This window comes from Haemorhous mexicanus, chromosome 3 (genome assembly GCF_027477595.1).
Source record: "Haemorhous mexicanus isolate bHaeMex1 chromosome 3, bHaeMex1.pri, whole genome shotgun sequence".
NCBI classification, from domain to species: Eukaryota; Metazoa; Chordata; class Aves; order Passeriformes; family Fringillidae; genus Haemorhous; species Haemorhous mexicanus.
Genome location: NC_082343.1, coordinates 111083076 through 111105906, shown reverse-complemented (window position 1 = coordinate 111105906; position 22831 = coordinate 111083076). Strand labels below are relative to the sequence as shown.

The 22831-nt window shown below is 39.8% G+C and overlaps 1 protein-coding gene across 6 annotated transcripts in view; it reads left to right on the top strand.

The window, feature by feature from the left end:
* Nucleotides 1-22831, top strand: part of ITSN2 (intersectin 2) — an 80440-nt gene that overhangs the window by 40725 nt on the left and 16884 nt on the right. For all 6 annotated transcript variants that reach the window (XM_059842981.1, XM_059842982.1, XM_059842983.1 and 3 more), the window contains 19 exons: nt 994-1131; nt 1222-1307; nt 2322-2584; nt 3244-3393; nt 3620-3760; nt 4569-4656; nt 5293-5432; nt 8118-8254; nt 9398-9840; nt 11029-11150; nt 12899-13074; nt 13353-13497; nt 13909-14114; nt 14948-15012; nt 15701-15867; nt 16150-16195; nt 16382-16503; nt 17290-17386; nt 18210-18401. In XM_059842981.1, coding sequence (XP_059698964.1) covers nt 994-1131; nt 1222-1307; nt 2322-2584; nt 3244-3393; nt 3620-3760; nt 4569-4656; nt 5293-5432; nt 8118-8254; nt 9398-9840; nt 11029-11150; nt 12899-13074; nt 13353-13497; nt 13909-14114; nt 14948-15012; nt 15701-15867; nt 16150-16195; nt 16382-16503; nt 17290-17386; nt 18210-18401 — 2924 coding nt within the window. The remainder of the gene's footprint in view (nt 1-993; nt 1132-1221; nt 1308-2321; nt 2585-3243; nt 3394-3619; nt 3761-4568; nt 4657-5292; nt 5433-8117; nt 8255-9397; nt 9841-11028; nt 11151-12898; nt 13075-13352; nt 13498-13908; nt 14115-14947; nt 15013-15700; nt 15868-16149; nt 16196-16381; nt 16504-17289; nt 17387-18209; nt 18402-22831) is intronic.

The window sequence follows — 22831 nt, the reverse complement described above, 5'->3', positions numbered from 1 at the left end:
GCTTTCTTGCCCTTCACTGGTTTCACACACACACACACCCCACCTGCCCCCCAGTTTGTGAGAAACATTTTGTAGTCTCATGTGGTTTCCTGCTCCTTAGAGGGGGTAGGTGATCCTTTTCCTACCTACTGCAAGTTACTCTGCACCAGCTCATGCCTGCCCTGCACTGTCAAGGAGACACAAGGTGTAAAAAAGAATTCTATGCAAAGCTTCCTCTGTAGAGTTTGATGTAATTTTATGTAATGTTTTCTTTGGCTTCAAAAAAAAAAAAAAAATTGAAAAAGTGGTTTCTAGCATTTTGAGCTAGTTAAGAACAGTCCTGGTTTCACTTTCCAGCTCTTCTATTTGTGATGCAATAAAGCAAGAGATACTTCTTACTTTCAGCGTTTTATGGAAATGTAGGAGAATTGGGTTTGTTCAGGCTGGAGAAGAGAACGTTTCAGTGAATCTGAAAATAAAGTTTCACCTGAAAATAGCCTACAAGAAAGATGGAGAGAGTTTATTTACAAGGGCTTGTAGAGATAGGACAAGGGGGAATGGCTTCAAACTGAAAGAGAGCAGGTTCAGATTGGATATTAGGAAGAAATTCTGTACTGTAAGGATGGTGAGGCACTGGAACAGGCTGCCCAGAGAAGCTGGGGATTCCCCATCTCTGGAAGTGTGCATAGCCAAGTTGGATGGAGCTTGGAGTAACCTGGTCTAATGCAAGGTGTCCCTGCCCATGGCAGGGGGTTGGAACTGGATGATCTTTAAGGTCCCTTCCAACCCAAACCACTCCATGATTCCATGAACTGAATAACAGTACATGATTAAACCAAATAATATCTCCCTTCATCAATTATTTATGTTATTAATTGTAAGCATTTTTACCAAAACATTCCACAGGAACTGTCAGTTTTAAAAATTGTTTTTCCGCAGTGCCTTGTTTCAGCTGTAATTTGTGAGAGATTGTAATGTGTGGTTCTAATTGGTGTTGCTGCTGAACCCCTGCAGGTCCCTGGCTGACATAGATGGAGATGGGCAGCTGAAGGCTGATGAGTTTGTGTTGGCTATGCACCTCACAGACATGGCCAAAGCTGGGCAGCCACTGCCCCTGACTCTGCCCCTTGAGCTGGTGCCACCTTCTTTCAGGTAATCACTGAGGGCAGTGAAATGTTATGTGTTTACCACTACTGTGCTGTTTCTCTAACAGTGGTGGGGTGGGATTGTTTTCCCCTCCAGGAGTGGAAAATATACTGAAAATATAAATGGAACTCTGCCATCTTACCAACCTGTGCAAGAGGAGGAGCCACAGAAAAAACAGCCAGGTAATAAACAGGGTTCATGTTCTTAATGTATGGGGCTGGTTTTGAAGGGCACTGAAACCTTTAGTGGAAGGAAGAATCCAGTCCATGGAGAGCTTCATTTCAGGAGCTAGATCCCTTTTAACTGGGAGGGTAGGAAGGTTGTTAAGTGGATGTAGCCAGCCTGTTACATCTAATAGAATTGAGAAGGCAGTGACAGGGGCTATTTTTAGCTGTAGGAAAGGAAAAGTGTGCTGATTAATAATGTATTCTGGAAAATAAACCCTTCATGGCCAGACACTGCTGTGCTACTGCAATTTTTCTTTTCCATTTGGAAGTTCCTGGCATTACTGGCCATTCTGAAAGCAGGGGGGTCCAGTGTAGTTCAAATCTGTGCAAACTGGAAGCAGTTGGGACATAACATTAATTCTGTTACTGATGATGTTACAGGGGCACTGCAAGACAGGACTTGCCTCTCTTTTTGGAAGGGTGGTTGCTGGGGCCTAAACCATTCCTTTGTGTCTCTTTTTATCTTTGTATGCAGTAATTGAGCTTGATCCTGTTTTGGTTACTCATAGTTTTAGCTCCAGGAACTCTTACAGGGAGCACCCTTAAAAACTAAGCTCTTTTTCCATGTGTTAATGTTTCCTGCACGCTGGAAAACCTTTCTAACAGCAGACAGTTTTCTCCCAGCTTATAAAAGCTGTTCTTTTTTGTTTTCCTCTAGCACTCTTTTCTCTTTCATTCTTTAGAGTGAGAGGCATTCCTATAACATTCAAGTCATTTTTGTGGTCATTTTTAAACTGGAACCTTTTCTTCTTTTATTTTTTTTTTCCCCCATTGGAATATACTTAGGAAAATTTAGAGTTATTTTTGAGGAGAAAAATAATACTTTAACAAATGGAAGATACTTACATCATCCGTGACTGAACAACCTTAACCTGCCAAGGAGTTTCTATCTTTAGTGGCATAACTGAAGTCCTTGTTTGAGAGCAGTGTTTTGCACAGGGCAGAAATAACGACCTTTCCTTCTTTTAGTGACATTTGAGGACAAAAGGAAAGCCAACTATGAGAGGGGAAATATGGAGCTGGAAAAACGCCGACAGGTCTTGCTGGAGCAGCAGCAGAGAGAGGCTGAAAGGAAGGCTCAGAAGGAACGGGAAGAACAGGAGCGAAGAGAGAGGGAGCGCCAGGAGCAGGAACGGAAGAGGCAGCTGGAAATGGAAAGGCAGCTGGAGAGACAACGAGAGCTGGAGAGACAAAGGGAAGAAGAAAGGAGGAAAGAAATAGAAAGGCGGGAGGTTGTTTTCTTCACATTGCTCTTTAATGCTCCAAGGAATGTGTGTGTGCATACAGCATCCAGGGCTTGAGTGCTGCCTTTGGCTCTCTCTCCTGGCCTGGCTGATTCCAGGTCGTCTTGGAGAGAGAATACCATATGTTATAAATATTGGTATAGGTTAAAGATTTTCAGATACTTCATAGGACAGATGAGATTTTCTTGGGCATATTTCTTGCATTTTTGCAAAAATTTGTATTCCGAAAAAGACTCTACTGAATTCATAATTGATAACATTTTGACAGCCGAGCTTGAGACAAATTTGCTTCTACTTGGTGTCTCAGTGCAAGCATCACACTTCCATATTTTATGTAGTTCTGTGAAATACTCAAAGGAGGTTACAAGCAGTATCTGTCAATGTGCTGGTTTATGGGCAATATTCCAAGCTGCAAAGTCTTTCTGAATTATGAAGCTTTTTTTCATCCAGAGTCAGGAGTGTGGCACGAAGAATCTTGTAGGATCACTTCCTGCGTTTTTTGATGCTGAAGTGTATAAGAGCACTTTAGAGAAGACATTATGTTGTGTTGCTGTTGTGCTGTTTAGAAATAGAGCACATTATATTAAATCATGCTCTCTGAGTTCTGCATCTCCACTGTAATTTAAGGTAATGCAACTTTTCCTCAGGCAGCAAAGCAGGAACTCGAGCGCCAGCGACGGCTGGAATGGGAGAGAATCCGTCGCCAAGAGCTTCTCAATCAGCGTAACAGGGAGCAAGAAGAAATTGTCAAGTTGACCTCTAAAAAGAAGAGCCTTAATCTTGAATTAGAAGCCCTGGTAAGACAGGAATTTCACCACATATGCTAAAATACAGTATTTTAAATTATACAAATATTATACCTGCATTAATGGCCCACTAGGAGTTCCATTCTGTTTTGGGTGAGGAATCTAAAGCAGGTATTTTGGGTTGTTTTAGAGAACTGGTTGTGAACTAACCTGCCCACAGGCTTAGCACAGGGATTTTTGTCATGTGTGTTATAATCTGTGTCTGCTTTCTTTCCAGACTGACAAGCATCAGCAGATCTCAGGCAGGTTGCAGGATATTCGTAGCAAAAAGCAAATGCGAAAAACTGAGCTGGAGGCTTTGGATAGGAAATATGACCAAGGGATCATGGAAGTCAAGCAGCTACAGCAACAGCTGGAGGTGTGTACCTTTGTTAAGCTTATGGTTTTCTTTTACCATATTCTGTGTTTCCCTTATGCTGTTGATAATGTATCTCCATAGGGAGAAATATGCAGTCAGTTGGATTGCAATGCAGAGAGGAAATAGGCAAGACTGTCAGCATTGCAGAGGCTTTTTGTTTTGTCTGTGGTGTTAAACAAATAATTATATGTATTAAAATGAGCTGAAAGTTCAGTAATAGTTGTGAAAACCTCAGCTATTCTTTTGTGGACTGATAGTAGAGACCTCTCTTTAATTTTGAATTCTTCTATGGCTCCAGACTCAGATTTTTTTTTTTTGAGGAATGTTGTCCTATGTTCAGACCAAGTTGGTATTTAGGTTGAATTACCTTGCTGCTCCTTTATCCTTTTTTTCTCTATTTGAGTAACAAGACAATAATTATTTCTAATCACTTGAGTACCATAAATTATCTTCTGCTGTATTTTTGTGTGATGTTTCTGCTCATCAGGGAAGCTTCTGTTCATGTTGTTACTGTTTTATGCTAGGCTTGGGGCAGTCACCTTAACTGGTCTTATGATAATATTTACACTTCTAGCATGTTTTTTCAATATTTTTCCATCTGTCTTAATGGTTTGGGGTCAAAAGCTTTCAATTGTAATATTATTTCTATTAAGAGTATAGAAACATTTTTTTTCTTTATCCAGTAATAATAACTTGCATCCCTGTTTCATTAACATGAGTTGAAGCTATGTTTGAAAAGTCTCTCAGTTTTACTTAATGATTCATAAACAATATTAAAATTTTGTTATGTTCTCTTCAACATCTACAGGATTATCAGAATAAGCTAATCTATTTGGTTCCTGAAAAGCAGTTGTTAAATGAAAGGATAAAAAATGCTCAGCTTGAAAACACTCCGAGTAAGTGCCTGCACATGAGTTCTATTCTTGATTGCCTTGCTGAGTTCTCATCCTTTGTAATCAAGGCTGAAGGGTACAGAGGTGTTAATAACACCTTCAGTTCTACATCTTCCCAGTTTAGTGCCATTGTCTCATCTGCATTCCATTATCTCCTCCATGTTCCAAATAAGGAACAAACAAACACATTTTGGCAAGAAAGCACAGATTTTGCTTAAAACTTTATTTATACAGGCTATGTAGCTCACAGATACTGTCACAATTTGTCCTTTTTTTGGTAGTCTAAACTCAGGGGAGTTAATTTTTGTAAAGTTTACATTGGTCTTTATTTCAAATTACATTGGAAGTCTCTGTCTAGAGAAACTTGGTATGAATTGGTCTGATATTAAAAAAAAACCAACAACTTGCAAATTATTCTGTCTGTATTGCATGTAATGCCTGTGTGCCTTAGTTCAGTGTTGGGGATATTTCTTCCTTGTGCTGTATATCAATAGAAAGGTAAATCAAGGAATTTTTGTGAGGAAGGAGGTTTGGATTGTGTATACAATAGGAAAATAACAAACAGTTATTAAAATCTGGGGAAAAAATTGAAAAAAAAACCCCAGAAACGTGTAAAATTGCATGTCTTTCCTTATGCAGGTACTGGAGTCGACTCAGTGCACAAGAAGTCCCAAGAAAAAGAAGAATTATGCCAAAGACTTAAGGAACAACTAGATGCCCTTGAGAAGGAAACTGCTTCTAAACTTGCTGAAATGGATGAGTTTAACAGTCAGCTTAAGGTACTTGCATTATCTAAATATCCTACACTTGTGAGCACTGTATTTTATTTCTCCATCCAGTCATAAATATTGGTGCCACTTTCACCAGGCTTCCACCAACTTCAGTGTCAAATAAGAATTATCAAAAGTCTTGGAGTAAATAACACAATACAAATGCAAACATATTGCTAATATACTAAAATATGAGTCTCTTGCTAACTATTGCTTTGCATGACTCAGCTATTTCTCACTCTCACCTTTTGCCTTCTAGAACTCATTTTGATTTAGAATTAAAATTTCTCAGGCCCTTGCACATTCTGTTCTTACAGTATGAGGTCATATTTGCTGCTATTTTTGAATTGTGTACTGAACACTTGACTTTTGTTGATAGACCTGTGTGGTTTCACAGCACACTGTGCAAGGTCTGGTGGCAGATTTGGGTACAAGCCTAAAAGTAACTGTAGGCCACTTATTTGTTAATATTTGTTAATTTCTTGTAAGCTAAGAGTTGTTGACCACTGGCTCTGAATTTTTGTTTCTGAGGCAACTCTTGGCCTGCCTAAAAGCTCAGGCAGCTCTCACAGGGTAGCACACATCCATGTAACCTTATTTGTCTGCTTGCTCCAAGTGGCACTTGGGGAAACTTTTTCCTTAAGTAATGGATTGATGCTGGGCCAGCACAATGGCTCAGCACTCTGCAATTAAAAAAAGGCCACAAAAACTTGTAAATGTGTAAGGAGTTAATTTTCTTTTTAAAAGTGGCTTCATGCGATGGCCATTTTCAGTTACTTGTTTATTGCATGGCTTGCTGTGTTCAGTGGCTGCATCCACAGTTCAGTCTTCCCTAAAATATGTTTTTCAAAATACAGTGCAAAGATTAATTGGCTTTTTATCTGCCTTATCTTACAGTGTGAGAATATGGATGATTCTGTTCTTCAGTGCCTTTTGTCTCTGCTAAGCTGTCTCAACAACCTCTTCCTCTTACTTAAGGTTATTTTCTAATCTTTGGCTTTTTTGTTTTTTAATTATTTCGCAATTTCTCTCTGCTTACCCTTTCTGTTTGGATGTACAACTTCTATTAAATACATTTTCCCAAAAGAAAATCAGTAGGCTGCTTTTCTTTCTGCTAGCTTTTATATCTTCTTTAAGACTTAATGTCCTTACCTGCTTAGAAATCCAAACTGCAGAATACTGAGAGCAAAATCCTGACTTTTAATTTTTTCATTTCTTAATGGTCTGTTCTCTAAGTTGTTTCACCCAAACATTTTTCTTGTTAGTTATGGTAACATGAACCAAAAAAGCAGTCTCAGATGGAAACAGTGTCTTCTCCCACTTTTCCATCTCTTGCTCTGTACCTGTAACCATCCATCCTAAGCTGTGAGTCAGGTGTGCAAGTTCTTGTCCAGGGTGCAAAATATGGTCTGGCAAATACAGTGCTGTCAAACCTCCAGATTAACCCAGTACTAAAACCTACTTGCTATCTTTCACAACTACTTTTGTCTGCTGAGGTCAGAAATACTTTTAGAATAATGTATGAAGAAAAAAAACCCACCAGAATTACCTAACAGAGCTTTTCATTTTGCTTTGCATGAAGGTTTTTCTGTCTTTAAAGGCAGATAATTTTTCTAATTTAAGTTCATTTCCATAGTGCTCCTGAAATTCTGGGCAAATTAAGAAGTTCCCAGCTGAATATATTTGAGAAAAAATTGTAGTCAATTGCTTGATTTAATTTGTTGCTACAGAGACTTCCAGTGACACAGCAATCTAAATTGCACCATATGTCTTAGGCAACATGATTCTTGGTAGAGGTGCATATTGTAGAGGGAATGCTTCATTCTTAATTGCTTTATATGTATTTATGAGATCAGATACAAAAAGTCAGGGTTTACCTGTTGAATTGCTGTTGTACCTGTTGTATATCAGCAGGATTTTCCTAAGCAAAAAGACTGAACTGATCTTAGAGGTGTTTTGCAACAAGGTGAAGTACAGGCTAAAGTAAATTCTATTATTGTTGATTTTTTTTTTTTTTTTTGTCTGTAAATTTAATTATCAAAAAGATTCATGCTGAGTTTTTGCTTGGAAGAAAAGACTGTTATCAGAGGGAGGTGGGATAGGAATTGAAGGATGTGTTCAGAAAGAAAAAGATTAAAACTGAGAAGGTTTCCAGGAAAAGCCCAGTCAGAGTTAATGTCTTTAAGCTGTGGTTTCACACAGTGGTAAGACTGCTGGGTATATTTCTGAAGTTCTTCTGGTTTAAACGTGGGACTGATCACTCAGGAAACATCAAGGGTGAGCACCCTACTGCAGGATACTTTCTCAGGTTGTGGTACAGTGTTGGCTTTCAACTGAAATCTCCCTCCTTGTAGTTACCCAGAATACAATTCACTGCCCTCAGTAATGTTGTGTTTCAACACTCAGTTCTGCATCTTCCCCTCTCCTCTGCTGTATTTGGCATTTCCAGCAGGTGTAGGACTGGAAGGGCTCTTTGAAAGCCCAAATTACATCACTGACTTTGCAAACCTGCCATCTCCTTTTATACTTTCAATTATTTGACTTTCTTTGCAGTGACCTCCAAGGACTATTAATAACTTAATACTATTTTGGCCATTTGTATTAAAACTTGGTTGAAAAAGCATTAAATGCCTGGATGCTTTTCTCAAAGATTGGCTTTATTCCCTTTTAAGTATTCCATTGTTCCCTCCTTAGGACCTGAGGGAAAGTTACAGCACACAGCAATTAGCCTTGGAGCAGCTCCACAGGATCAAACAGGACAAAATAAGAGAGGTACAAAGAAGAAGAGCTGAGCTGGCACAGAAGAAGCGACTGGAAGATGAGGCTGCAAGGTAATCATGGCTGAGGGTGTCAGTGCTGCAGTTCTTAGAACAAAACAATGCTGTTGGGACTTTTAAGATAAGATCAATGTTTTTAATGTAAAAATATATCCTATCAGTTGCCTTGAGGAAGCATTTTATGTGGAGTACCACTTGTGTAAGAGGGTTTGAATTTGAGATTTTCAATGATTTGTATTTTATTTGACTAAAGAAGCAGAGCTGTAACCTTGCATTATGGGTGATTCATGAGCTTTGCTCATCACAGTGTTTTTCTGCCTGTGATGAAGTTTCATAACATTGTGACAGTCTAGGAGAGCCATGTGTCATATGTGTGGTGATAGCCTGTTAAGTTTTTGGTTGGACACAGCTGTGTGATGGAGTAACAGCATCACTGCACAGCTCCTACTGCATCCTGCCACATGCTTGGAAGCACTAAAATGCCCATCAGAGGAGTGGGTGTCCCACAGGAAATGGATGAAAAGGTCTCATCTAGACATTTTTAAGAAGATGGCCCTAAGGGTTAGGTCCTTTCTCTTCAGAAGAAAGGTCTTGACAGCTAAAATATTGTGTTGAATTGAATACTAACTTCTTCAGACAGCTGAGGCACAGGATAACATCTGAATAGTTACAGAGAACGCAGTCAGGTTTCCAGATCCTGTCTGCTGCAATGTGGTCCTGGCAGGGATAAGCACATTGGATAGATTACAACTGCTGAAGGCAAAAATACCAAGCCGCCAAGATCAGTATGCAAAGGCTATTTTTATCTATGTACCTGAGTGGAATTCATCTCTTTGGAAATCATTGTTTCCAGTCAGGAGATTTGGGTACTGCCTTGCTGGAGAGCTTAAATCCAGCTTGGCTCAATTATCAGATCAGTTCTTGTTCATCAGAATGCAGGTGGGTAGAAGTGCTTATGAAGGCACTGCACAGGTGATGGACTAAAATTACTGATTTTTAATCAATTTGTTGTTTTTTTGTGGAACACTCTGGCACTCATGTTAAGCCATGGTCTGTGCAGAGCTGATGACCCTGAGAGCAGAGTGATCAATATCATAAACTCAGTTTTGCTGACAAGTGTCACTGATTACTGTAGGAACACAATCTCATTCATTTTTATGTGGATGTTCTCTTACCTCTCTCATTCCTTTCTTCCAGGAAGGCAAAACGGGAGAAGGAGAACCGATGGCAGGAAAATATCCGAAGGGAAGAGGAAGAGAAAAAGAAGCGACTGGAGGAAGAACGAATGCAGGAAAAAGTCCAAGAAAAGCTGAAAGCTGAAGAAGCAGCTGCCATGAGGGAAAGGGAAAACAAACAACAGCTTCTTGCAGAGGAGGAGAAAAATAGACAAGCCACGATCTCGAGGGAGGTGGAACAACAAAGGCAGAGGCAACTGGAAGAAGATAAAAGAAAGCAAGAACAAATAGCAAAAGAAGCTGAGGAGAGGCGCAAGCAGAATGGGGAGATAAAAAAGATAAAAGAAGCAACCAACTCTCAAGAGGTGGAGAAACACACTTCAAAAATAAACATAAATGAAAAGTTGGCAGATCTGTTGAAGCCAACAGAGGGGAAAAATCTTAAGCCACCCTGGAAAAATGAAGGTAATCTCAAAATCGTTAGCCTTTTGTACTTATACTTTCCTGAGTGTTCTTTCACTCTTCAGGTGTACTATTAATGATGTGACTCTATGGCAGACTTCTTGCCTAAGTTACAATTAAAAAGAACCCATATCAGCAGTGTTTCCTGTCTTTGTCAGTTATAAATGATCTTATAAACTAAAGTTACTTCTGTCAGTTTTCAGCACCTATGACTCTGATGACAAATCTTCCAGTGATCATGGGCAACAAATAGCAGTTGCTGGGAACAGTAATATTTTAGGTTTTTCCTAGGGCTTGCACTTTCTCTCATTAAAATAGAATGCTAATATGGAGGGGGGTTTGTTCTTTGATGAAAGATGGGCAGATAATGCTCAAAGTGTTCTTAACAGTGAAATGTAGTTTATTTTTGCATTACCCAATGACTCAAATAAAAAAACCAAAAACCTGAATGACTAGACCTAACTAGTTGTGTGACTTGGAAAAATAGTGCTTTAACAATATTTTCACTAAAGGCACATTTGATTTTATCCTTCATTAGTTTTTGTCAGTTTTTATTAGCCACTTTTCTCTCTGAGTTCAGCAAGGATCAAATTAGGGCAAGGCTGAAAGATACTTGCACACCTCAGCTAAACCTTGTAAAACATTCCCTGTTTGCAACATCAGTCACTGACTTGAAGAACAGGGATGTAAAGAAAATAGAAATCATGATATTTTGCTATTAGACATTTCTAAATAAGATCTACTCAACATGCTGCTGAACACTTATTGTTGCAACAGTGGGATCTTTTCAACTTGGAACATTACAGTGGTGTTAAATGTTAAATGGGGCTTAGCCAGAGCAGTGTGGCAAGGAAAGAGGAGAAGATTAAAATGTCATTTTGAACGATGTCTAGCAGAAGGTGTCCCTGCCCATGGCAGGGGGCTGGAACTAGATGACCTTTAAGGTCCCTTCCAGCCCAACCCATTCTGTGTTTTTGTGATTGTTTCCCTTCAGAAGTCAATGCATTTTGTTGTCTCAGTTAGGTTTCCATGATGGGTGTGTTAAACTGATGCCCTGGGGATCTCCTCTGATACCTGCACTGTGTCAGGGGCAAGAGCTGATATTCCTACCTGTTGCTTAGAGTGATGGGGCTCCAGCTGAGGGCTTGTCTCAGCTGTGTCAGAGTGGAAACTGGTTTTCTTACCTTCCAGGCAAGGCAGCTGGTGCTGCAGAGTCAAGGAATTCCATTGCCTTGGTAAATTACAGAGCTTTGTATCCATTTGAGGCAAGGAACCACGATGAGATGAGCTTTAATACTGGAGATGTAATTCAGGTAAGATTGGCTATTCACATTTAACTTGCAAAAATTAGCCTTTTTCTCTAGCCTTGAGATGAACAAAGTCTTAAGGGTCAAAAGCATTGTGTTGATGTATTGCAAGGTTTACTCAAAATTTAAACTGGATTGCTGCTTTATGTTTTTCTAAACAGGTGAAATTAGGATTAGTTCAGCCAAAATATTTATCTGAGTTTTACACATCCTAGATATGTATGATCTCTTTAAATATAAGAACAGTGAATGCTAAACATAAACTTTCTAAAATTAGGAGATCAGATACAATGTAGTTGTTGCAGCTCATTGCACATGTACAAGTTGGCTTCTGAGTGTTTGCTTGAAATATGAGCATACTTAATAGACACATGAATTATTCATTGATGGCATTTGAATTAAAATCAAATTAGTTATATAACAAGTAGATGTGAGAGGTTCTTTTGAATCTTAATGCTGTTTCCAGTGTATTCTTAACAGACATTTCTGCCTGAGCAACCTGGTCTAGTGGAAGGTGTCCCTGCCTCTGGCAGAGGGGGGGGAACCATGTGATCTTTAAGATGCCTTTCAACCCAAACCATCCTGTGAATCTGTGATTCTCTGAGTGTTCCCTTTATCAGTCCTCCCTCAGGCAGACACTCAGAGTAATTTGTTCTGTGTCCATTTATTGTAGCACTTTTTGGAATTTGCTGTCTATAATTTTACAGAGGACCATAAGATTGGAAATGCCTTGTGGCTTCTCAGTTGAAGTCTGTGTTATTTCATGTGTATTAGTTATTAGCACTTGTTTGAAAATCTTTGCCTGCAGGTGGATGTGTGAAAACTGATTTACCACCGTGGTAATACAGTTTCTAATGTATAAGTATGTGTGGTTGCTCCTCATTCAGACTGTGAGTAATACAAGTAGGCGATAAGGAAGAATTTGTAAAGCAATGTGGTACAAAATATTAAAACACTTGACTAAATTAGCTTTCAGTTTGACTGTGTTAAAGCATTTATTTGCATTTTCATACCAGTGAGCCATGGAAGAGGGAACAAGAGAAGTAGGTTTTGCTTTGACTTCCTTCTCAGCTGTAATTGTATCATTCAACTTCTGATAACTGATTTCAGAAATAGGCTAACAGCTGCCACCTCCTCCTCCTCTGGCATCCCAAACCCCAGCTAAACTAACCAGCTGATAGTGTTTGATTGGCTGCTAATTTTTAGCCAATTTTCACTAACTGGCTAATTTGCAGCATAATGGAAGCTTCAGGATTGCTGTGAATGTTTAAGGATGCTCTATACTTAATCGCACAGTAAATAACAGAATTTTTGAATGTGTTTTGGAAGCAGTCAGCTGACAGAGTTAATTATATCTGTGAGCAGAACAGCAGCAGTTGTTTCCTGCTCTGCTGGGCTCACCAGCCCCTTCCTCTTGGCTGCACATTCAGCAGAATCCAGCACAATGCACTGGCATTTTTGGCAGGACAGGGTGGCTCAGAGGCACTGCATGACCCCCATGCGCACGTCTGGGGGCTGTCTGAAGCAGTGCAGGGTCCCTGAGGTCTGTCTGCACCTGTGTCTGAAACCAGTGCAGCTGCATCATCACAGGGCAAAATCAGCTCAGTTCTGCCAGGGCAGAGTGAAAATGCTGATCCTGGTGTGGGCACTGGCCCTCTTCAGGTCAGAGAGCCAGCAGGTGCTGACACACCAGGTACCCTGCTTGTTCCATGCTGCTAATTCTCTTTCCTTTGTATTTCTCCTCCTGTCCATAGGTTGATGAAAAGACTGTGGGAGAGCCTGGTTGGCTTTATGGGAGTTTTCAAGGACATTTTGGTTGGTTTCCGTGCAATTATGTAGAAAAAATACCAGAAGGAGAAAAAGCTTTATCTCCTAAGAAAGCCTTACTTCCTCCTACAGTATCTTTATCTACTACCTCAGCTGCTTCAGAGTGAGTTGTTGTTATGTTTGTGTTTAAATTGCTTTTTCTAAATTTAGCTGGCACATAATGTGCTGTATAGTTTTGCTTGGTTTTAAAATATAAAGGCAGAAAACTTACTGAAGAACTTTCTTAAATGTCTTGGCTTGGAAAATGAAAGTATTTGATAGTCTGCTTTGCATTGTGTAGAATATCAGTTTTATAGATGCTGGAAAAAAAAGTTCTCTGCTTGAGGTACTTTGTAAATAAAAGTTCTAATTTGATAAATATGCCTTGTGTTCAATTTGCAGACCACTTTCACCAAGTAAATCCGCAGAAGAATCTGATTACCAAAACATCCCCTTTTCCAGCCTGAATGTTAACACAGCCTGGCAGCAGAAATCAGCTTTTACTCGTACTGTGTCCCCTGGATCTGTTTCACCTGTTCATGGACAGGTACCGTGTAGAACTTGATGTATTTCAGATTCATCTTAATGAAAATGACTTAAGGGAAAACCAGAACACCATACAACTTTGGTAGTGCTGGGTGCACTGAACAGGCTGGAGGATCAAGAAGCTCATCTAAATATTCTACTAGTGTTCATTGATATAATTCCAAATATTTCCAGGGACCACTGAGCAAGAACACTCATCTTTCATAATTCTAAAATCATTTTCACCTATAATTAGACACAAAAGATATTTCTAACAAATAAGAAACTGAGTTGCATGCATGCATTGATGTAAACAAAGTTATTCAGCCATCACTTAGGAATGAATTTGCTTAACCTTCAATAAAAGATACAGCAGTGTTTGTTTTTAACAGCTGAGGCAGTGTGGTCAACCAACATCACTTCTGTCTTACAGGGGCAGCCTGTAGAGAACCTAAAAGCACAAGCACTTTGTTCTTGGACTGCAAAAAAAGATAACCACTTGAATTTTTCAAAGAATGACATCATCACTGTCCTGGAGCAGCAGGAGAACTGGTGGTTTGGAGAGGTACATGGAGGAAGGGGTTGGTTTCCAAAGTCCTATGTCAAGCTCTTACCTGGGAGTGAAACCAAGAAAGAGGAGTAAGTGTGACTTCTGTTGTTGTTTTATTCATCAATTAGCAAAAAGAGGTGGTTTAGAGTGCAAAATTCTTGCAGTCCTTTAGTGTGCAGAACATAAATGCCATTTAGAATTTACACTGTGTCCTTTTAGGCTTTTATTATTTCATTCTAGCAAGCCAAGTGATGTTGGGCTCAATGCTGTGTAACTGCAGACAGTCTTGCTAGGCTGAGTGCTGTGAAACATCAGTGGTGTTTGATTATTCGTCAAGTGCCGGACTTTCTGTTCATTACTAAGTCTCCTCTCTTGCAGTGCAGTTGCATTCTGCCTCTAAAGGTGCCAATTTTTAAGTGACCCAATACTAATTGTAAGGTCTGCACAGAGCAGTAGTGTATTTTTCTTCACTTGAAAAGATTATTATGCCTGTTCTAGTACTCCAGGGTACCTGCCAGGTGAAGTCTGGTTACTGCTGGGATGGCTGCACCACTGTATGTAAATTTTGCTAAAAATTTACATGCTCGTGTATTTTGCTAAAACTTCATAGAAATTCTTTAGAATAAGAGAATTTATTCAAAATTTTTAATTTACTTCTTTTGAATAACATAATTTGTGAATGTATCTCTTCCCTTTTACCACATTGTATTTTTAAGTGGTGTGCTCTTGGGTACCATAAATATATTAAGTATCAGTAGTACTTGGCACTGTTTGATAGTCAGGGAAGTCTTTGTAGTTAATTCAGAGTCAGAACCAGCTCTGGTATAACCAAGGTGATCTTGGTCTCATGTGAATTGAGAGATTTGCTCTTGATCAGCCTCTTGGTAACACAAAGCTTTTTTTTTTTTCCTTCTTTCTGCAGACCAGAAGCTATTTATGCAGCTGTAAACAAAAGGCCTTATACCCAGAGTTACACAGCAGGAGAGGGTAAGAGAGCATGAAAAACGCCAACTAATGCTACAGTCTGGTTCTGCTTAATGACATGTAAATATAGTTCAGTTTGTGAAGAGTTTCTGAGCAGCACTTTGAGTGCTTGTCCAAAACACACAGTGCAAGTGTTCAGCTGTTGATACAAAAGTTTAAAACAGGAACTAAAATAGATTCTAAAATAGGAAGGTTGTAAGTAATTCATGTTGAGCATAGGCCTAGGTTCTCTAATTAAGACTTCTTCTTGAGCATGAATATATTTTTGAAAACCCATAAGCAGAGTTCTCTTCCTGCTGTTCTCTACCTTGTTATGCTGTTCTGTAAAAACATGAGAAAAAAATTTTCATATCCTGAATGTGAATCATTCTCTTACAGTCAGTAAGGAGCAGAGAAAACAAGTATTACTGGAGAAGAATTTCCAGTGTATCTCCACGCTTCCCTGATTATATTTTAATTGCAGCTGTGTTTTTTCATTACAAAGTTGTGTACCTGTAAGAGTAAATGTGAGTTCAGCCAAGCAGGTGGACAGGTCAGTTCACAGACTTGTGAAGGTTTGATCCCTGTTATGAACACACTGTTATGATCCCTGTTGTGCACACACTGGAGACTGCTGATACTCTTTATCTGCACCTGGGGTTGCTCTGTGCCCCTCTGAAGCTGTGCTCTCCCCTGTGTGCTCCCTGCACAGAGTACATTGCCCTGTATCCCTACTCGAGCTCCGAGCCCGGTGACCTGACGTTCATGGAAGGTGAGGAGATCCTGGTGACCCAGAAGGAAGGGGAGTGGTGGACCGGGAGCATCGATACCAGAACTGGAATCTTCCCCTCCAATTACGTCAAACCAAAAGATCCAGATGTGAGTTCAGAGTCTGAGAATTAACAATTTTCAATATATCTTCTCTCCATTTTATTCTCACACAGGGATTTTGAGCAGAGGTCAATATGCTGCACAGAAAAGAAAATCCTTAGTAGCTTGAGTGCTAAATCAGAGCTGTAGCCAGTGTCACACTGCCTCTCTCTCTGTACAGGATGGTGTTCTTTTAAATATGGGTTTAAAGTCAAAATCTCCATGTGCTTTTAGTGTAAACTGTACTGGTTTTGTTGCACATTAAAGGTGGTTGTTGTTTTGTCTTTGTAGGCTTCTAGCTATGCTGGCAAAACTGGAACAATAAATAAGAAACCCGGTAAGTGTATGATAACCGTTTAACACTTAAGGCTGTTTCTTGAGTAGCTCTGAGCATTTAGGTTCATAGCAGTGTTTTAATGGTGGCTGATGTTCTTAGCTGCAAGTTGTGTACCGGGATATTTCTGTAGATCCAGCTCTTACTGCAGTGAAAAAATAACAAATGCAATTACTGCTTTCTTTCCAGAAATCGCTCAGGTTACTACTGCCTATGCAGCATCAGGAACTGAACAGCTCAGTCTTGCTCCAGGACAGCTGATACTTATTCTGAAGAAAAATGCCAGTGGATGGTGGCAAGGAGAGTTGCAGGTAGTGATTCAAGGAGGAATAATTGTGACCTCATGAATGGCTAGGAGTTGTTCTCAGGTTTAATTCAAAAAAACAACTAAGCATGGAGTTACATAAAAGCTGGGCAGAAAGTTATCCTGTATAAACAAAAGGGGAAGAAAAGCTGTGTGGTGGATTTTTTTTGTTTGTTAGATTGGTTGGTTGGCTTTTTTAAACCTTGGGTTGCTGGGGGTTTTATGGTTTTTTTAGAGTCGATTTTCTTGGTCACATAAAATAGTAAAACTGTCGATTAACAGGCGGGAGGAGGAAGAGATGAGTTGACAGTTACTTAATTGGTTAGGATTTAATTGGTGAAACATTAAACTGTGAAGTTATTCTAATGAAAGAACAGGTGGGTTTGGAAGCCAGAGTTGGAAGTTTCTCTAATGCAAAAGTGCTGTTCCCACTTCTCTCCTTTCCCCACCTAGATTTAAGAAGAATATCCTGTTAAAGTGCTCTTGACCTCATTAGAACCTCTGGATATGATGCATAGGTGGAATATTCATAGAACAAATTTTCAGCCCTACATTTGAGTTGTACACTGAAATCTCACTTTGGATGAACATATTAGGGTGCAGCTTTATCTGAATTGCATTGTTTTATGCTTTAGTCAGATTTTTATCTTTTGAGATTCATTCAGTAGCTGTTTAGAAGCCTGACTTCTTGTCTTTTGTTGGGAAAAATCTGTGACATATATGTTGCAATTTTTTCCAGTCTATGGACTATTTGGTTTTTCAGTTGTGTAATAACCATTATAAACATTTACAGGCAAGAGGGAAAAAGAGACAGAAGGGATGGTTCCCTGCCAGCCATGTGAAGCTGCTGGGTCCAAGCAGTGAAAGAACCACATCAGCTGCTCCCACAGGTGAAAAAAAGAGACTTTGTATTTCATTTAGAATTTTATGTAACTATTGCAAATGTTCATGTATCTGTGAAGGTCAGGCATCCATCTTCTGGGCCTTTTAGTTTTGATGATTGCTCTGAAGAGCCATACTCTTCTCTTTTGGAAACCCCATGTTTCCAAGTGCTAGCAAAAATCTTAGAGCTAGCAAACATTGGCAAACCACATGGAATTACATACACTGCTCCTTACAAAGAGAGAGACTAAGCAAATTTTCAGGTTATTTCTAGGTTTTTCCTTTTGAATGGTTGGGTACAAAGGAGGTTATTTCATAGAAAATGAGCTTTTTTGCTTCTGTGTGCTTAAATTATGCTGTTCTCTACAGCTATGAGTTGCTTATACAACAATTTCCTGGGTTTTACTGGGCAAAACTTCCCTGTGACTAAAGCAGCAACTCATGATTAGCTAATGCGTGTTTCCTCTTCCTCTGGCACATTTTCCCCACAAGTGTCTGCAATAAGATAATCCAACTCATTGTCTTTTCAGCCAGTAGAAGAGAGAAGGATACTTGATTGCATTTTAAAGTGTTTGGAAGGCCAGTAGATGCAGTCCATTCATTATAAAAGTTCACAGATATATAAAGTGGAAGTAAGAATTACTGGCTGGCTCAGTTTTAAAGAAGTAAAAGAAAAGGGAAGGCAATTCTGTATCAAGATAAAATCATGTGGCATTTTTCTCATGCAACAGTGCATGTGAGATGGTTGTTTCTTTCCTGTGGTTTTGTAAAACACTGAGAAAACTGTTTTAACACTAGTATAACTCCATTCTGCTCTTCTTTCCTTCCCAGTGTGCCAGGTGATAGCCATGTATGATTACACGGCCAACAACGAGGACGAGCTCACTTTCTCCAAGGGGCAGCTGATTAATGTGCTGAACAAGGATGATGCTGATTGGTGGCAAGGAGAAATCAATGGTGTGACAGGTCTCTTCCCCTCAAACTATGTGAAGATGACCACAGATTCCGATCCAAGTCAGCAGTGTAAGCAACCTCTATTTTTGATTAATTTTGTTATTTCATTTCAAAGGTGCATTGCTGTTCTTCTTTGTGTTTGGAATTTGGAGTTCCAGGCATCAGCTGAATTGATCAGTACTTCAAGTACTCTTTCTTTAAATACTTTATTATAGTACAAGGTGCTTTAAACCCTTTTCCAGTTAACCTACAAACAACCAGCACATTACCAACCAGCCAGTGTAGGATAGCAAGAGTGCTGTAGGGTGAGCTAAAAATACTGGATTGGGTAGGAGTTCTCCTTCCAACAAGATGCTGATAATTAACATGGACTGGGAAGCAGTGCAGGCACGCTGCAGTTACAAGAACTTGCTCAAGTTTTGTAAAATAAGGAACAGTGCTGTGGTAATTTTAACACATACATCAGTTAAGTAAAAATATGAATAAAAGGATAGGAAGAAGATTTTGGCTTTGGCACGTGGTCTGTCCTTGTCCTGGCTCCCAGCATTCCAGCTGTCATCCAGTCCCGAGAGACAAGATACATGTCAGAACATAGGCTGAGGTGAAAATTACCAGCAGCAGGCTGAGAACTGGATCCTAAACTGTACACCTGACAGTCAACATCTTCTCTGCCTTTTTAGCACATAAACACAGTAAAGGTTTCTGATGTCCCCTACACACACCCTGGTTTTTGTCCCCTGTCCCCAGAGAAAATCCTCCTCCCAGAGAAATTTAGCACAATTTTTACTCTCAGCTTTTCATCCTGTGCTTAAACCAACTTTTACATCAGCCCAGTGGGTTTGGGAACACACCATGATGCCAGAGTTGCTCCTTTGACACGACAGGCCTTGTCCCTTCACTTGCTGTTTTCCTCTAGACAATGTTTGGAGTTCTCTTGGAGTTCCCAGCTGGAAATCTGGCTGATCCTCACTCTTGTTAGTCTGTAGCTACTGTAGGATCAGTCGGCACTTCATTATTCACATAGTTGTGTTCTTACAGAAAAATTCACAAACTCATAATGAAGGTACAGCATGGGTTGGAAAGTTAAAATATTTTCCCTGGGTAACTTGTTATTGTTCCTGGGCAAAAAAGAGTGTGCACCATTCGTGAGGTTTTCTTTTTAGCTAAATTACTTCTGAGCTCATATTTTTGCTAACACATTGTTCTGGTTTTTTGTTTTTTATTTTTTAATGACTCTGGCCAATGTCGTTGGGCTGTCAGAAACTTCTGGATTTAGATTGAACTTAACATTCTTTGATTAGACATAGCCAAATCATTAAAATGGTCCTTTGAAAACTTTAATTTGTTTGCAAATCTCATTTTTGAAGAAACATTATAGGCTATACCAGGTGGGCTATAAAATGAAGATTCTGGCTGAGTATTAAAACTTAGGAATTTTCAAAAATGATAGAGGTAACAGCTTGTCACACCAGGTGTGTTGTTGTTTCAAGTTACACTGTTGAATGTGACAAATGCAAGGTGATCACATAAACCACTGATTTTCAGCAAAAGCCATGTTAAGACCATGCTGTAATTGGAAACGTTCTGGATGATGAGTAAGTTTTTCTCATTGTTTGCTGGTACTTCATTAAGTTTTCCCTCAGATTTCAGTGATGTGAAATAAGAATATTTCCCTCCACATCAAACTGGCTTTTGACAAAGGTTAATGATGTGCAAATGTGCACCAGGTCATCTGTACCTGGCCATTAAACTTTTCTCTAATCACTACTCTATGAAGCAGTTCTACAAAATCCACCTACCAGTGAACAAAGAGTATGTTGAATTTATTCTCATTTTTTAAATTCTCTCAGGATTTCAAATAAGCTAAGTTGCACACTAGTTTTGTGCTGGGCTGTGCAGCTCTGTTGTGATATAGGCATTTGGAAACTTAAGGAAAAATCCTGCCTCAAGCCTGGAGCCTGCACAAACCCAGCATGGCTCAGTAGCTCTGTTCAAACACCATTCTCCAGATTTCAGCTGGGCTGCTGCTGCTGGTCAGTTGTGTGAGCAGTAAGCCACTGCTCTGTACCTCTTCTGTCACCAGAGGAATGTTTAAATATGTCCTGAATGAACTTCCAAACTTCCTTGGGTTTCCTTACAATATTTTTGGCTCTTGTTTAAACAGAGTGGAGAAACTATCACAAATATTCTTGTGAAATCACCAAGGAATTGTCCCACAGAAATGTTGATGTGGCTCTCTACAGAACAGCTTTGAGATATGAGAGAATATATTTTTTAAAAATGCATTGTTGCATTTCAAGGAACTGCTCATCTGAGCATTATAATGCCTCTGTTGAATAATAGCAGTTTCCCCCACTGTTTTTTTAGAACAAATATGATGGTATTGTAAAGGGAGCAGGCAAATTTGGTTTACTCAGATAGGTTTGTGGCTTAGAAAAATTATGGTTTTCTCCCAGATTTAGAGACCTTTGTATCTGGAGTCTTTTCTGGGAGTCATTAGCTGTAGCTGTAATGGCAAACTTCCCAAGCAAAGAAGGCTCAGTGAGATGTCCCTTCCCTTAAATTGCTGACATAGCTCCATGAACAGAACAAGATCACTCTTCCTCTTGGTGTAGCTGCACATCCTGGCATAGGACCCCTGCAAGGAAAGAAAAAGAAAAACAGAATTACTTCAGGGTGTTGTAGGTTTGTTTGTCCCTTAAACAAACACGTGGTGATTGCAGAACACAGGACAGCTGGGTCGTGCTCCTGGTGACTCTGGTCGTGGTTAGACTTGCTCCTGTTTTAATGAGTTTTAATAGCCTTTTTTCTAATGTTTGCACAAAAGCCATCATAAATAATAAATATACTCAGCAGGTTTCAAAATAGGTTTAAAATAAATCTTTGGGTGTTTGCATAACCATGCAGGGTCAGATCTTGTGTGTTGCCAGTACCTGTCTAGTGCCAGGTTCTCTTCCCATCCTTTCCAAAGTGTGTGTAAGGGGGTTAGGCATGGTGCTCTTACCACTTCACAGTTCTTCCCAGTGGCCTGGTCTGGAGATAATTTTATTTTGGCCAGTCTTCATCTGCTTTGCACTTGGAAACTTGTTCTCTAATTATTTCTTGGCTTTTTCAATGAGGTACCTTTCCAAGTTGTCATCCATGGAACCAGTGTGAACTATGTGATTTTGTTTTCTTTAGTTGAGATTTTCTCCCCTCAGGTAAATCTCAACTATTAAATGTCAAGAGTCAGGTCCTAACTGTGTTACCAGGATCTGACAAGGACACATCTCCCAGGTTCTCTTCCCATTCCTCCCAAGGGATGTTTAAGATGGGGTAGACAGGAGAGAAGTGTAAGGAGGGAAGACAGCTGCTGCAGATGTGTCTGCATACTTGGTTGCAGGATGTCTTCTGGTGTTAGAGATCAGTTCATCCCTCAGAGATGTTCTTGATCAGGGCTGGGCAGCTCAGCCAGGTGGACACACCTGTGCTCCATGTGCAGGGGGGCTTCTGGATCATCCTGAGGTGTCTCATCCCATGAGACTCTCAGAGCTGAATGTTGTGCTAGTTCTTTCTGCTCTAATCTACGTGTAGTGACTGTTTCCTGTTCACTCTTTCTGCTTTCCCTTTCCATAGCCCACACTGCTGCAGTTCCTCACACATCAGAGTTACTCCTTCAGGTGCTCAGCCTGAGCTCCAGGTTGTTGTTTGTAGCAATATCTCTAGAGCTACCTCATTTTTGTCTTCTCCAAACTTACTTGTACATGTGACATGTTGGAGACATGAGGCAAGTCCTGCAACAAGGATCTGTATTTCCAGAAGTTGATTTCCATGCACAAAATATGTTCATTAATTCCTGTCCTCACTGTCAGGTGGATGAAGCTGACTCACTTTCAGGGGTGTTCATAGTGAAAAAACAACTTCTGAACTGATGTGCTCATGGCTGGTGCGTTTCTGTGTCTCTATGGACAGCACATTTGGAAGTTCTCCAGTTCTTGCCAAGTAACTTCTCTTTGTGTGGAGTAACAGTTCATGGTAGCAGTGGCTTTGAGGTGTTGCCTGTTTCAGTTCCACATTGATATTTTAACACATGAGGATTAATGATTTATTCTGATTTTACTCAACAGCTCCAGAATTTTACCTCTTTTAGCAAAGATCAAATATGAAATCAGTCTCTTACTTCATAGTGGCACAGTGACTTTGTATTTCTAAAACTATTTGGTGAATGTCAGTCAGGCTTGATAACACCTCCAGGTGTAATCCTGGGGTCTGGAAAAGTCTTTGGATTGCCCACAAGGTGTGTCCCTTTTCAGACCATGTAGCCCTTGGATTCTGAGGGATGTGGTACCTCCTGTTCCATGGACACATAAGACTATTTCTTCCAGGCTCAAACAGAATTGAACAGGTTAATATGTGTCTGCTGATATGAACAAATTCCAACGAGATTTTTCTTTACAAGTTTACTTTTTATCTGATTTTCTAATGTCCCAGTAGAAGTTTCTCAAGAGAGATTCTGGTTT